The following is a 12,638-nucleotide window of genomic DNA, read 5'->3' on the forward strand; positions in this document are numbered from 1 at the left end:
CACGGGAAGGTTCTAAGGCCCAATGGGGAAAGGTTGCAGTCTAAGGTCTTTCACGCATTGTACAGAGAGAAACTGTAGAACCGAGCAGGCCACATGCCTTACAAAGAATGTACATTGGGATTACGAGGACAGGAAACATATTCTACACAGATCTTTTTTTATGTCTACTTTACTTTCAGTAAATTTCAATTTTGAAATCTTTTGCCTTCAGGCTGTAAACCTGAAATGGAATGGACTTTGTAAATATTAAGTCTATTATGAATTGAATTTATTTCACCATTCTGTTACGTTTGTCCAAATTTTACTGTAATTTTGTTAACAAATTTTATGAACAGAGTATATTTTTCAAAAAGAAAGAGCTGCCTAAGCTGAGATAGATTTTAAGGTTTCCCCAGTGCTTCCAGCTTTGTGAGTTAACAGTTTGGGGTTGGGTAAAATTTGGTTTAGCTGAAATGCAGGGTGAGCAGATTTTCAAAAACAAACTGGGAACAGACTGGAAAGGCAGGAAATGGGAAAGCAGGGGCTCTATGGTGATTGACATGTACAAGTAGCCAATGGAGAAATCTGAGGGAGGGTTAGTTGAGATTATGAATTCATGTGATGACATCTGCCAGAATGCTCAAGCCAAAGATAGCCATGCTGCCCAAATCAATTTTTAAATGGTGTCATCAGCAATGGAGCTAAAAAGGTTCTGGTGATTTTCTTGGAGAAATCAAGGGAATGGATTATCAGATCAGCTGCCTACAACATAATGTGATAGATACAGGAGGAAAAATAACAGTTCACACAACTTTCTCCACCTTGACCCATTTTGACAAAAAAGGAAATGGTGAAAATCAGGACATTACAGATAATTTTAGGAAATTATTAGGACACCAGTATATTTAATGAAAATGTATCCTGGTAAAACTGGCGTCGCTGATCACCCTGTTAAAATAGTTTATGTAGTACTCTCCAGTCTGAAGTATGAATCTGGATTAGCTGTGCCAGTTCATGATACTGTGGATACCACTTTTGCCTCAAGATACCAGGTTTGTGCCATTTCCAGGGTGTGAGCATAAAACTCAAGGCTGACACTCCAGTGCAATACAGAGTGGCTGTTGACCTGCCAGAGGTGCTGACTTTCAGATGGGGCATTTAGGCTGAGGCATGCTGACTTGGCTAGATGTAAAATGCCCATGGGCACTATTTTGAAGAAGAGTTGAGGAGTTATCCCCTGGGTCTTGGTTAATATTTATCTCTCAACCAACCAGCAGATTATGTGATCATGCTCACTTTTTGTGGGATCATGCTGTGTACAAATTGGCATCTGTGTTCCCCACGTTATGACAATGACTACACTTCAAAAGTATTTAACTGGCCATGAAGTGTTTTAAAGTTGTTGGTGGTTGTGAAAGGTGTTACATAAATATATTTATGTTATGTATCATTGTAGTATTGCTTTATATAAATGGATTTTTTGAGAAGGTGGGTGCTAAGAGGAAATGTACCCCTGAAGAGAAACAAAGTTGACAAAACAGCAATGTTAATTTAATCTGAAGGGTAAAGAACCATTTTTGCAAAATTAAATTGAAAAATAGTAAGACCTAAAAATAAGGCTTTGGTAAATAAAGTGTTAAAGGAAGTGACATAGTATTTAATTGTTGAACTGGAGAATAAATCAACAAAGAAAAATCGAAAAGTCGCATTTTTAAATGCATACAAAATAATTGTAAATTAAAGATAGCAATTTGTATTTTGCAATTAATTATAAAAAAGTAAAAGAGGATTGTCGTGGGCAGGAAGTGATGTGGAACCAGGGTATAAAAGGGAAGGCAGCCGTCTGATGCCCTCTTTCAGGTCACTTTGAGAAATGGTGAGTTTGTTGTTTTAATCTGGTCAATATCATAGCCATCCGAGCGCGTAGAGACTTAATGCAAACAAATACATGTAGAGATCATTTTTAACAATACAGCCGCTACTGTATTGATCGAATATTTTGAGGATGATGTTGAGGAAAGTGGTTAATCACGTTTTTATTCCTCTCCGATTGCCCATAAAATGGCGGCGGCTGACTGTGGTTCTGGGGATGCAATCCGAGTTCAATCTGAGCGATCCTGCCGCCACAAGCCGCGATCACTGAATATATCGCTGTTTGTTCGGATAGTTTCAAGTTTGCGCGGTTATTTCCTAATTTTGTATTTTGATCAGATGCTCCCGATGGCGTTAGGATGGTGCGCTTAACCTGGCGACCACCAAATGGAGTCCTAGCTGCCAGAGCAATGGGTCAAACGCTGATCAAGGCGTGAATCCAAGGATACATACTCATTACAGGAGTACTATACTTCTAATGTTCATAATCCTAATTGTAGTCTAGTTTTGTAGCAGTATAGAAATTAAATGTGGAGGGTGATTGATGATGGATTAATAAAGGTCATTGCAATGTTGCATAAAGATTTGTCTCTGTTGTAGTGTCCTTTTCTTTTGTCTATAGAGCTGTTTCTGAGGAATGATCCTCTGGAAACAGGTTCCTCTTTTATTTTCAAGTTTGCAATCCCAGTTTGATCTGGGATGAACCTCCCGTTCTGAATTATCTTTTCCTACCTACAGTCCCATCGCAAGTTCTCGGCACCCAGACACGGTTCTCTGGGCTTCCTCCCCCGAAAAAGGAGCCAGAGGCACAGGGGCAAAGTGAAGAGTTTCCCCAAAGATGATTCTTCCAAACCCATCCATCTGACTGCCTTCTTGGGTTACAAGGCTGGCATGACTCACATTGTGCGTGATGTTGACAGGCCTGGTTCAAGTAAGTACAGAAATATTCTGATATCTCATTGGTGTGTAAGCTCAAACTTTAAATATTGCTTTTATAAAAAATTGTGATCGTTGAACTTTAGATCTGTACACGTCACACTCCTTGGAGTATGTGGTGCTAATTCCCGAAGCTATTATAGGCCAAGTTGGAGTTTGTGCAGTGAAGTTGTAGAATGTCAGTTTTGTACATTTTGAGTTTGCGATTAAACCGCTGCCCCCCTCCCCAAAGAGTATCACACACCTCGAACCAACACCTGTAACCCCATATTTACTGTTCGGTCATCCACCTAGCATGTACGTCACTGAACACCATGGGCAGCGTAGCCTGGCAAATTCACCCTAACCTGCACATCTTTGGACTGTGGGAGGAAACGGGAGCACCTGGAGGAAACCCCACACAGACACTGGGAGAACGTGCAAACTCCACACAGACCCAAGGCTGGAATTGAATCGGGTCCCTGGTGCTATGAGGCAACAGTGCAAACATTGAGCTACCATGCTTAATTTTTGTAAAGTTTCCCTTCTGGAACTGGTCCTCAAAAATGGACAGTAGCTGTTTGAAGGGTAGGTTAGCCTCCAGTGTCGCCTGGACGCACTGTGTTTGGCAGGAGCGTGAGAAAGAGGAGCATGTTGTTTGAGCCTCTTGCACCTGGTCTGCCATTCAGTGATTGTGGTCATAGCTACTCTTTTTGTCTGGCTGCCATAGCCTTCAATGCCCTTCTAATCAAAAATCTGCATATGGAGCTAAGCTGAGTAACGTTCGCAGGTAACTAGCTTTGCTTGAATTACAACTAACTAAAGCTTATGCCTTAAGTCTTGGCCGCACATTTGTTCAGACATTTTTATGAAAATCCATGATCTGAAAAGTTGTGAATTTCTTGTTTTTTTTTAATTGGTGTGTGTTCCCTGTGTCTCTCTTGAGCAGAATACCTGCAAGGCTTGCAGTTAGAGATACAAAACTATCTAATGATGAAATGTGGTGCTCAGTTTTTGGGAGAAGCATGTGATGTTTCATAGCTCCAGCTTTATCCTTCTGCTAGCATGCAGAGTAACTACACATGATGATAAACTCGACGGGCGGTCATAATTTAACTTGCTGAATGTCGAGTAAGCTGACTGTAGTGCAATTAAAAACTAGATACTTTGTCAAGATAATTGTTTCTCAAATGATGTACTCAAACTAGCTTGCTAATTGCTTTTGTCCCCGCACCAAAACATGAAGCTGTGCAAATTGAAAGTCTCCCTATGGGTAGGCTTGGTCAATCTGTTCACATTTTAACCAACTCAGGTACCTAGTTAAACCAGCCATGCTGTGCTAATTGCATTATATTAAAGCAAACTGCTGGCACTACTCTGCTCTGACAGAATTTGTCAAGAAATTCTTGATCTGTTTAGTCGTTTTTTGTCAGAACATTAATAAAAATGTTCTGAATCTCCAGAGGTGAACAAGAAGGAGGTGGTTGAAGCGGTGACTGTAATTGAAACTCCTCCAATGGTGATTGTTGGTCTTGTTGGCTACATTGAGACTCCCCGTGGTCTCCGGACCTTTAAGACTGTCTTTGCTGAGCACATCAGTGATGAATGCAAGCGTCGGTTCTACAAGAATTGGTAAATATGTCACACAATTCCTGAATCTTAAACCATTCATAAATATGATGCGGAAAGGTGTTAATCTGGATTGAACTGTCAGCGGCTCCGCTCGACTATGGCAACATGGGTCGATGAGCTCCAGGCTCTGATTGTTGGAGGAAAATGTCCTTTGATCCCAACAATGAGCCAACCTGCTTGGTGCTGATTCCTTCCGCTCACAATGTGTGATGAAGGGTTGCGCCAAATATTCTCTTGTCTCTCTCTATATAAAAGGTACAAATCCAAGAAGAAGGCTTTCACCAAGTACTGCAAGAAATGGCAGGATGACGATGGCAAGAAGCAACTGGAGAAGGACTTCAACAGCATGAAGAAATACTGCCAGGTTATTCGCATCATTGCTCACACACAGGTAGGCACCAGAGCTGAATGAATTTGAGAAAAGGTTTGGGTACAGAAGCTTGTATTTGCACAGGGTTTCTGGCTTGCTACCTTTTCTCTTTGCCACTAAATTACATTTGGGATACTCAAACGTGTTTTACAAGTTCTCGATAGTAAGACCACTTTTTTTTTTGGAATCCCCATGTCATATCTTTTGGGGAGAAAGTGAGGTCTGCAGATGCTGGAGATCAAAGTTGAAACTTTATTGCTGGAACAGCACAGCAGGTCAGGCAGCATCCAGGGAACAGGAGATTCGACGTTTCGGGCACAGGCCCTTCTTCAGGAATGAGAACTTTCAACTTTGATCTCCAGCATCTGCAGACCTCACTTTCTCCTCGAAGATATCTTTTGGGGACCCAAGCCAAGACCATTGGATTCATGTCAGGTTTACTGAATGGTGCGGAGTTCTGCTTCAATCCTCTAATTCTGGATGGCTTGCATATAGAACATTACAGCGCAGTTCAGGTCCATCGGCCCTTGATGGTTCCACAGGTCAGCAACAATCTGAAGTCCATCTAACCTACATTATTCCATTCTCATCCAAATGCCTATCCAATGATCATTTAAATGCCCTTAAAATTGGCACGTCTACTGCTGTTGCAGGCAGTGCGTTCCACACCCCTTCTGAGCAAAGACACTACCTGACATCTGTCCTATACCTATCACCCCTCAATTTAAAGCTAACACATTCCACCCTGACCTTAAATTTACCTGGACCATCTCTGACACCTCCCTCCATCCCAGACCTCTCCATCTCCAGTAATGATGACCAACTTGATACTGACGCTTTTTACAAACCCACTGACTCCCACAGCTACCTGGATCACACCTCTTCCCACCCCACCTCCTGCAAAAATGCCATTCTGTATTCCCAATGCCTCTGCTGTATCTGCTCCCAGGAAGACCAGTTCCACCACAGAACACACCAGATGGCCTCCTTCTTTAGAGACTGCAATTTCCCTTCCCATGTGGTTAAAGATGCCCTCCAACGCATCTCGTCTACATCCGCCCCTCCAACCGTAATAAGGACAGAATGCCCCTGGTGCTCACCTTCCACCCAAATTCACAAACCAAATCATCCGCTGACATTTCTGCCACCTCCAAACGGACCCCACCACCAGGGATATATTTCCCTCCCCACCCCTTTCCGCATTCCGCAAAGACCGTTCCTTCCGTGACTACCTGGTCAGGTCCATGCCCCCCCTTCAATCCACCCTTCCCCTGCCACTGCAGGAATTGCAAAACCTGCGCCCACACCTCCTCCCTCACCTCCATCCAAGGCCCTAAAGGAGCCTTCCACATCCATCAAAGGTTTACCTGCACATCCACCAATATCACTTATTGTATCCATCGCTCCCGATGCGGTCCCCTCTACATTGGGGGAGACTGGATGCCTCCTAGCAGAGTGCTTTAGGGAACATCTCTGGGACACCCGCACCAATTAACCACTCCGCCTTGTGGCCCAACATTTCAACTGTCCCTCCCACTCTGCCGAGGACATGGAGGTCCTGGGCCTTCTTCACCGCTGCTCCCTCCCCACCAGACACCTGGAGGAAGAACACCTCCATATCTTCCACCTCGGAACACTTCAACCCCAGGGCATCAATGTGGACTTCAACAGTTTCCTCATTTCCCCTTTTTCCCCACCCCACCCCATTTCTAAACTTCCAGCTCAGCACTGTCCCCATGACTTGTCCTACCTGCCTATCTTTTTTTCCACCTATCCACTCCACCCTCTTTCCCCCCCCCCCTCCCCAAACCTATCACTTTCATCCCCTCCCCCATTCACCTGTTGTACTCTTTACTTTCTCCCCACCCCCACCCTCCTCTCACTTATCTCTCCACCCTTCAGGCTCTCTGCCTGTATTCCTGATGAAGGGTTTTTGCCCGAATCGTCGATTTTACTGTTCCTCGGATGCTGCCTGAACTGCTGTGCTCTACAGTCATCACTTTTGCCTCATGGTTCCAAACTCAATCCCTCTACCAATAAAAGCTAACACACCGTATGCCACCTTAAGAACCCTATCAACCAGGGTGGCAACTTTTGAAGGATCTATGATGATAAATGGTTAAGCTGCTTCACAGGAGAATAATCTCCTGTAAATGTACTTGACACCAAGTCATGGAAATACTAGGATGAATGGAGGTGATTTTTGCCTGAATTTTAGGCAAGCAGAAGGTTTGCTGGTAATTGTGGAGCAACTTGAATTGAATAACGAAAATACAGTCAAAGATTGAGATGAGGATTGGAGCCTTTGAGTCCTAAAGAGATGCATTCCACTAAAGTTGACTCTTGTTCTAATTTGTTCATTTTGGGAATATTTTCTCTCTACAGATGCGCCTGCTTCCCTTGCGTCAGAAGAAGTCCCACATCATGGAGATCCAGTTGAATGGTGGGACCATTGCAGAGAAGGTTGATTGGGCAAGAGAGAAACTGGAACAGCAGGTTGCTGTTAATCTGGTGTTTGGTCAGGATGAGATGATCGATGTCATTGGTGTCACCAAAGGCCATGGCTTCAAAGGTATGGAAATTGTGAATTTGCTGATGAGTGCGGTGGGTCTCAAACAATTTGTAAATTTGGATTTTTGTTTATATGCATTGGTAATATTGGACTTGTAGTACAGCTTTGGTTGACCACAGTCACATGAAGCATCCTGTGATGATTTGACATGGATTATATGTTGGTAACAGCATCTGACTCTGATGAGGAGCCATTCCATGCTGCCTTCCTTCTGAGGTCGTCTTCATTTCAGGGATTAATGAAGAATTGTCAGCATCTTGGGTGTTCATTAAATGGTCAGTTCTTTGTCCCTAGGGGTCACCAGCCGTTGGCACACAAAGAAACTGCCAAGGAAGACTCACAAGGGGCTGCGTAAAGTTGCCTGTATTGGAGCTTGGCATCCTGCCCGTGTAGCTTTCTCTGTTGCTCGGGCAGGTCAGAAGGGATACCATCACCGTACAGAGATCAACAAGAAGGTAAAAGTACTTTAAAGGTGTGGTCTGAAATGGCTGAGGGTCTTACCTGAGATGTAAATGTTGCTGCCAAAGTATGAACATAGCTGTCCAGGACTTGACACGGTCACTGTCTGAAAAGTCAGTGGATACACTGTCACACTTCGGCTACATTGGGTCAGAATGGCAGGTGCCTTTCTCTAAAGGATGCTAGTTGGGCCATCAGTCCAATGGAGTCATAAAGACACAGCACAGAAACAGATCCTTCAGTCCAACCAGTCTGTGCCGAACATAATTCCAATCTAAACTAGTTCCATCTGCCTGCTCCTGGCCCACATCTCAGAACCTTTCCTATTCAGGTACTTATCTAAATGTCTTTTAAACATTGTACCCACACCCACCACTCCCTGAGGAAATTCATTCCACACACGAACCATCCTCTTATATTTAAAAATAAAAGCCCCTTGTGTCTTTAAATCTCCCTCCTCTCTCCTTTAAAAACATGCCCCCATTTTCAAATGCAAATTGCTTCATGCTCAAGATATTGAGCAGAATTGGGCCATTTGGCCCATTTGAGACTGCTCCACCATTCAGTCATGGCTGATATGTTCTTCAATCCCATTCCTGCCTTCTCCTATAACCTTGATCCCCTTACTAATAAATAACTTGTCTCTGTCTTTAAGACACTAAATGACTGCTGCAGAGGCCTTTTGGAGCCCATGAGCTCCACAGATTAATCATCCTGTGCCTGAATAAATTCTCTGTAGAGTCATCTTTTTACTTGAGGTTATGCCCATGGGTCCTAATCTCTCCTAGTGGAAACACTCCACATTCGCTCTATGCAGGCATCAGTGTTCTGTTAGTTTAAATCAAGTTTCCCATCATCTTCATAAACTCCCAAGTACAAACCCAGATTCTCAACTGTTTCATATGACAAGCCCTTCATTCCTAAGATCATTCTTGTAAACCTCCTGTTGTCCCATTCCAAGGCCAGCAAATCCTTTAAATATGGGGCCCAAAACTACTCAACATTTCAAATGCAGTCTGACCAGAGCCTTGTACAATCTCAATAGTACATCCCTACTCTTGTATTCCAGTCCTCTCGATGAATGATAACATTGCTTTTGCCTTCCTAACTGCCAGCTGAACCTGCATGTTAAACTAAAGAATCCTGAACTATGCTCCAATTCCCTTTGTGCTTCAGATTTCCAAAGCTTTTCCCTGTTTAGAAAATAGTCTGTGCCTCCTAATTTTCCAAGATTTTATTTAATTCTTCCCCAATGCTACATGTCCCTCTACCTATCTTTGTATCATCTGCAAACTTGGCAGCATGCCCTTAGTTCCTTTGTCCAGGTTTTTAATATATAATGTGAATAATTATAATCCCAACACTCTGCTCCCTGTGGAGCTATAACCATCACATTCTGAAAAAGGCACCTTTTATCCCCACTCTTGTGTGCTGCCTTCCAGTCAGCCAATCCTCTAGCCATACCTTGCCACTAATGCCATGGGCTCAGTTGTCCATGAAGGCATAAGGATTGCAGGTTAATAGTCCCAGTTTCAGCACTACTGTTATGTCCAGCCCAATTGATTGTTGGCCACACCTTTGGCATTAACCAGAACCAAAGCTGGTGTTCTCCACTTTATCTGCTTTAATAAAAAATATCATTTTTATGATAATGACTTCTCTATCCTTTATTAGTTAAATATATTCTCAAGGATAGATATCATTGCACCTTGTCTCAGAATGCACTGTTACCAGGTTTTCCTGAAAAATATGTACTTAAACTGAATTCTGTACCTCCCTAGATCTACAGGATTGGATCAGGTTACCAAACCAAGGATGGTAAGCTGGTGAAGAACAACGCTGCTACAGAGTACGACCTGACAGACAAGAGCATCAACCCACTAGTAAGCTTTTTGGCGAGCTGTGAAGGACATTCCACATTGTGGCTCACTTCTTGGGATTCTTCTGTTAACTGCTGTTCTCAATCTCTCAACAGGGAGGATTTCCTCACTATGGTGAAGTGACAAATGATTTTGTAATGGTGAAGGGCTGTGTTGTTGGTACCAAGAAACGTGTGCTTACACTGCGCAAGGTAACTACTTGTCTGTCTTGATATGACTACATAGTCATTTTCAGTCATCTTCCCTGTTGGTGAAAGTGTGTAGCTACCCTTGAGCATTTAAGTTTCCTAGAGATGGCAATACACATAGCATTTGATGATGCAATAAGAAATGGGGAGCAGGAGTACACTGCATAATCTGTCACTGACAAAAGCTAATATTTAGATTTAAGACCATAAGACATAGGAGCAGAAGTAAGGCCATTCGGCCCATCGAGCCCACTACGCCATTCAATCATGGCTGATGGGCATTTCAACTCCACTTACCCGCATTCTCTCCGTAGCTCTTAATTCCTTGTGACATCAAGAATTTATTAATTTCTGTCTTGAAGAAGTTTAGTGTCCTGGCCTCCACTGCACTCTGCGGCAATGCATTCCACAGGCCCACCACTCCCTGGCTGAAGAAATGTCTCCGCGTTTCTGTTCTGAATTTACCCCCTCTAATTCTAAGGCTGTGTCCACGGGTCCTAGTCTCCTCGCCTAACGGAAACAATTTCCTAGTGTCCACCCTCTCCAAGCCATGTATTATCTTGTAAGTTTCTATTAGATCTCCCCTTAATCTTCTAAACTCCAATGAATACAATCCCAGGATCCTCAGCCGTTCCTCATATATGTTAGACCTACCATTCCAGGGATCATCTGTGTGAATCTCTGCTGGACACGCTCCAGTGCCAGTATGTCCTTCCTGAGGTGTGGGGACCAAAACTGGATACAGTACTCCAAATGGGGCCTAACCAGAGCTTTATAAAGTCTCAGTAGCACAACAGTGCTTTTATATTCCAATGTTGTCAATTTATAATTGACAACATTGCATTCGCTTTCTTAATCACGGACTCAACCTGCATGTTTACCTTTACAGAATCCTCAACTAGCACTCCCAGATCCCTCTGTACTTTGGCTTTACGAATTTTCTCACCGTTTAGAAATTTGACAGCACCTTCTTGCCCACTCCTGTATCATTTGGTTTTCAGAGACCAAAACTGTCTTGCCATTGAATATATTAAATGGTGCCTCCATGGGATGCTGAGTAAGTTGTGCAGATAAAAGCATCACAACTAGATCCATAGTTGTTTGTTTCGAGTAACATTGAAAGGTAATGGTGTCCACACCATGCAGTCTCTGCTAAAGATGCTCTCTTCACTCTGTAGATGCTTGTTCCTGTGACAAAGGAATAGCTAATTCTATCCAACTCCCAGTGGCTTGCCAAGTGAGGTGCCATTCCTGTTTGTTGATGTGCAGACTGCCCACCTCTCTTCTCCGTCCATACACTATATACACTTTTTTTAGTTTAAAGCTGGTTGTGGTACAGAATATTGACAAGTTCTTTTCATCCCTGCAGTCCCTGTTGGTGCAGACCAACCGCCGTGCTGTGGAGAAGATCGACCTGAAGTTTATTGATACCTCTTCCAAATTTGGTCATGGCCGCTTCCAGACCATTGAGGAGAAGAAGGCATTTATGGTGAGTCATCAATTTACTCACTAGTGTCTTTTCCTGTGGTGGACCTTTCTTGTAGATTTGCAAATTGACTGACAGCTTCAGCTACAAGAATTGTCTTGTAGATGTGATGAGCACATAATCTTGTGGATTTTTTAAAAAAAATTGCCTCACCCAGCTCTACTTAACACTTTTTTTTTGTCATTTTTGTTTTCAGGGACCACTGAAGAAGGATCGCATTGCCAAGGAAGAGGCTGCGTAAACCATGGGCCAATTATGACATTATTCCAGTGTTCAATAAATACTTTTATTTAAAAAAAATTGTTCTGTTTTCCTATAGTTTTGTAGTAATCAGGATGTGCTTTGGTTAAATTCTGCTACATTTGTATTAATGCTAGCATTATATCTTGCTCCCATTGCTGCAGAGATGATTGGACTTATAGCTAGATGGGCACAGCTAGGTGGGCTGTGTTGTAAAGAAAAGTTGGATTATCGGTGGGGTTTTGTAGAGTGAGGTGACTTGATATGAAACCATCCTGAGGTGCCTTGATGGAGTTGATGTAGAGAGGATGTCTTCTTGGTGAAAAGTCTAGAACGAGGCATTGCCAGTTTAAAAGGGTGAGATAATACCGATTTGAGTTGCTCAAGTTCCTCTATACATGGGATTGACAAAGTGAGCCTTTTTTTCTGGACTGATTTCAAATGGCTTGGTATTATCTGACAAAGTATCCAGTGTACTCTTAGCAGATGCTTTTTTTTTTGGTGTTTCGTTCCTTTTGAAATAAAGGCAAATGTTTGCTTGGACAACCCACTGGGATTGAGTATATGTCAATGTAGAGCCGAGGTCGTAACGTTAGGATAATGAGGCAACTGATTTAAAACCGGAGAAAGGACTGATGAATCTGGATTTGGAACATTTTTGATGACCTTTCCAGAATAAGCAGCTATGAAAAGGTATTCTCATAAATTGCTGGTGACTGGACTGGCAGTTCTAGATCTGGGGTTATCCAGTAGTTTTTTTGTTTCATACAATTCACGGTTTTTATATAATTTACATAAGTTTATTTTTGGAAATATGAAGGAATAATAGCTCATCTGTATCCGTTATCAAAAGTATATATTTAAAAGGCAGCTTTAGAGCACACGGATGCGATAGCTCAGTTGGGGGGGGCGGGTTATGAATGGGCGATATTCTTTGATCGACATGCGGGACATCCAATCATATTGCTGTATGTTGTGATGGACAACGTATTGGCCAATTATCAGGTTACACTCCTTGACAGAATGGTGGGGATTCTGATGGGTG

The 12,638-nt window shown here is 42.8% G+C and overlaps 1 protein-coding gene and 1 non-coding gene across 2 annotated transcripts; both read left to right on the top strand.

Moving 5' to 3' along the window:
* Positions 1–1,837: 1,837 nt before the first annotated feature.
* On the top strand, positions 1,838–11,653 carry rpl3 (ribosomal protein L3). The gene is made up of 10 exons (XM_043679473.2): positions 1,838–1,855; positions 2,590–2,782; positions 4,230–4,398; positions 4,654–4,789; positions 7,154–7,340; positions 7,635–7,795; positions 9,581–9,682; positions 9,775–9,870; positions 11,237–11,356; positions 11,550–11,653. Exons 1-10 carry the CDS (start codon positions 1,853–1,855, stop codon positions 11,592–11,594), a joined length of 1,212 nt encoding a protein of 403 aa, XP_043535408.1. The 5' UTR covers positions 1,838–1,852; the 3' UTR covers positions 11,595–11,653.
* LOC122542389 (small nucleolar RNA U83B) lies at positions 7,478–7,562 on the top strand. Its single transcript, XR_006309800.1, has one exon. It is a non-coding gene; the product is annotated as a small nucleolar RNA U83B (small nucleolar RNA).
* Positions 11,654–12,638: the final 985 nt, after the last annotated feature.

Source organism: Chiloscyllium plagiosum, unplaced genomic scaffold (assembly GCF_037043375.1).
Source record: "Chiloscyllium plagiosum isolate Xiang-an unplaced genomic scaffold, Cpla_swu_hap1 HiC_scaffold_33, whole genome shotgun sequence".
Classification (NCBI taxonomy): Eukaryota; Metazoa; Chordata; class Chondrichthyes; order Orectolobiformes; family Hemiscylliidae; genus Chiloscyllium; species Chiloscyllium plagiosum.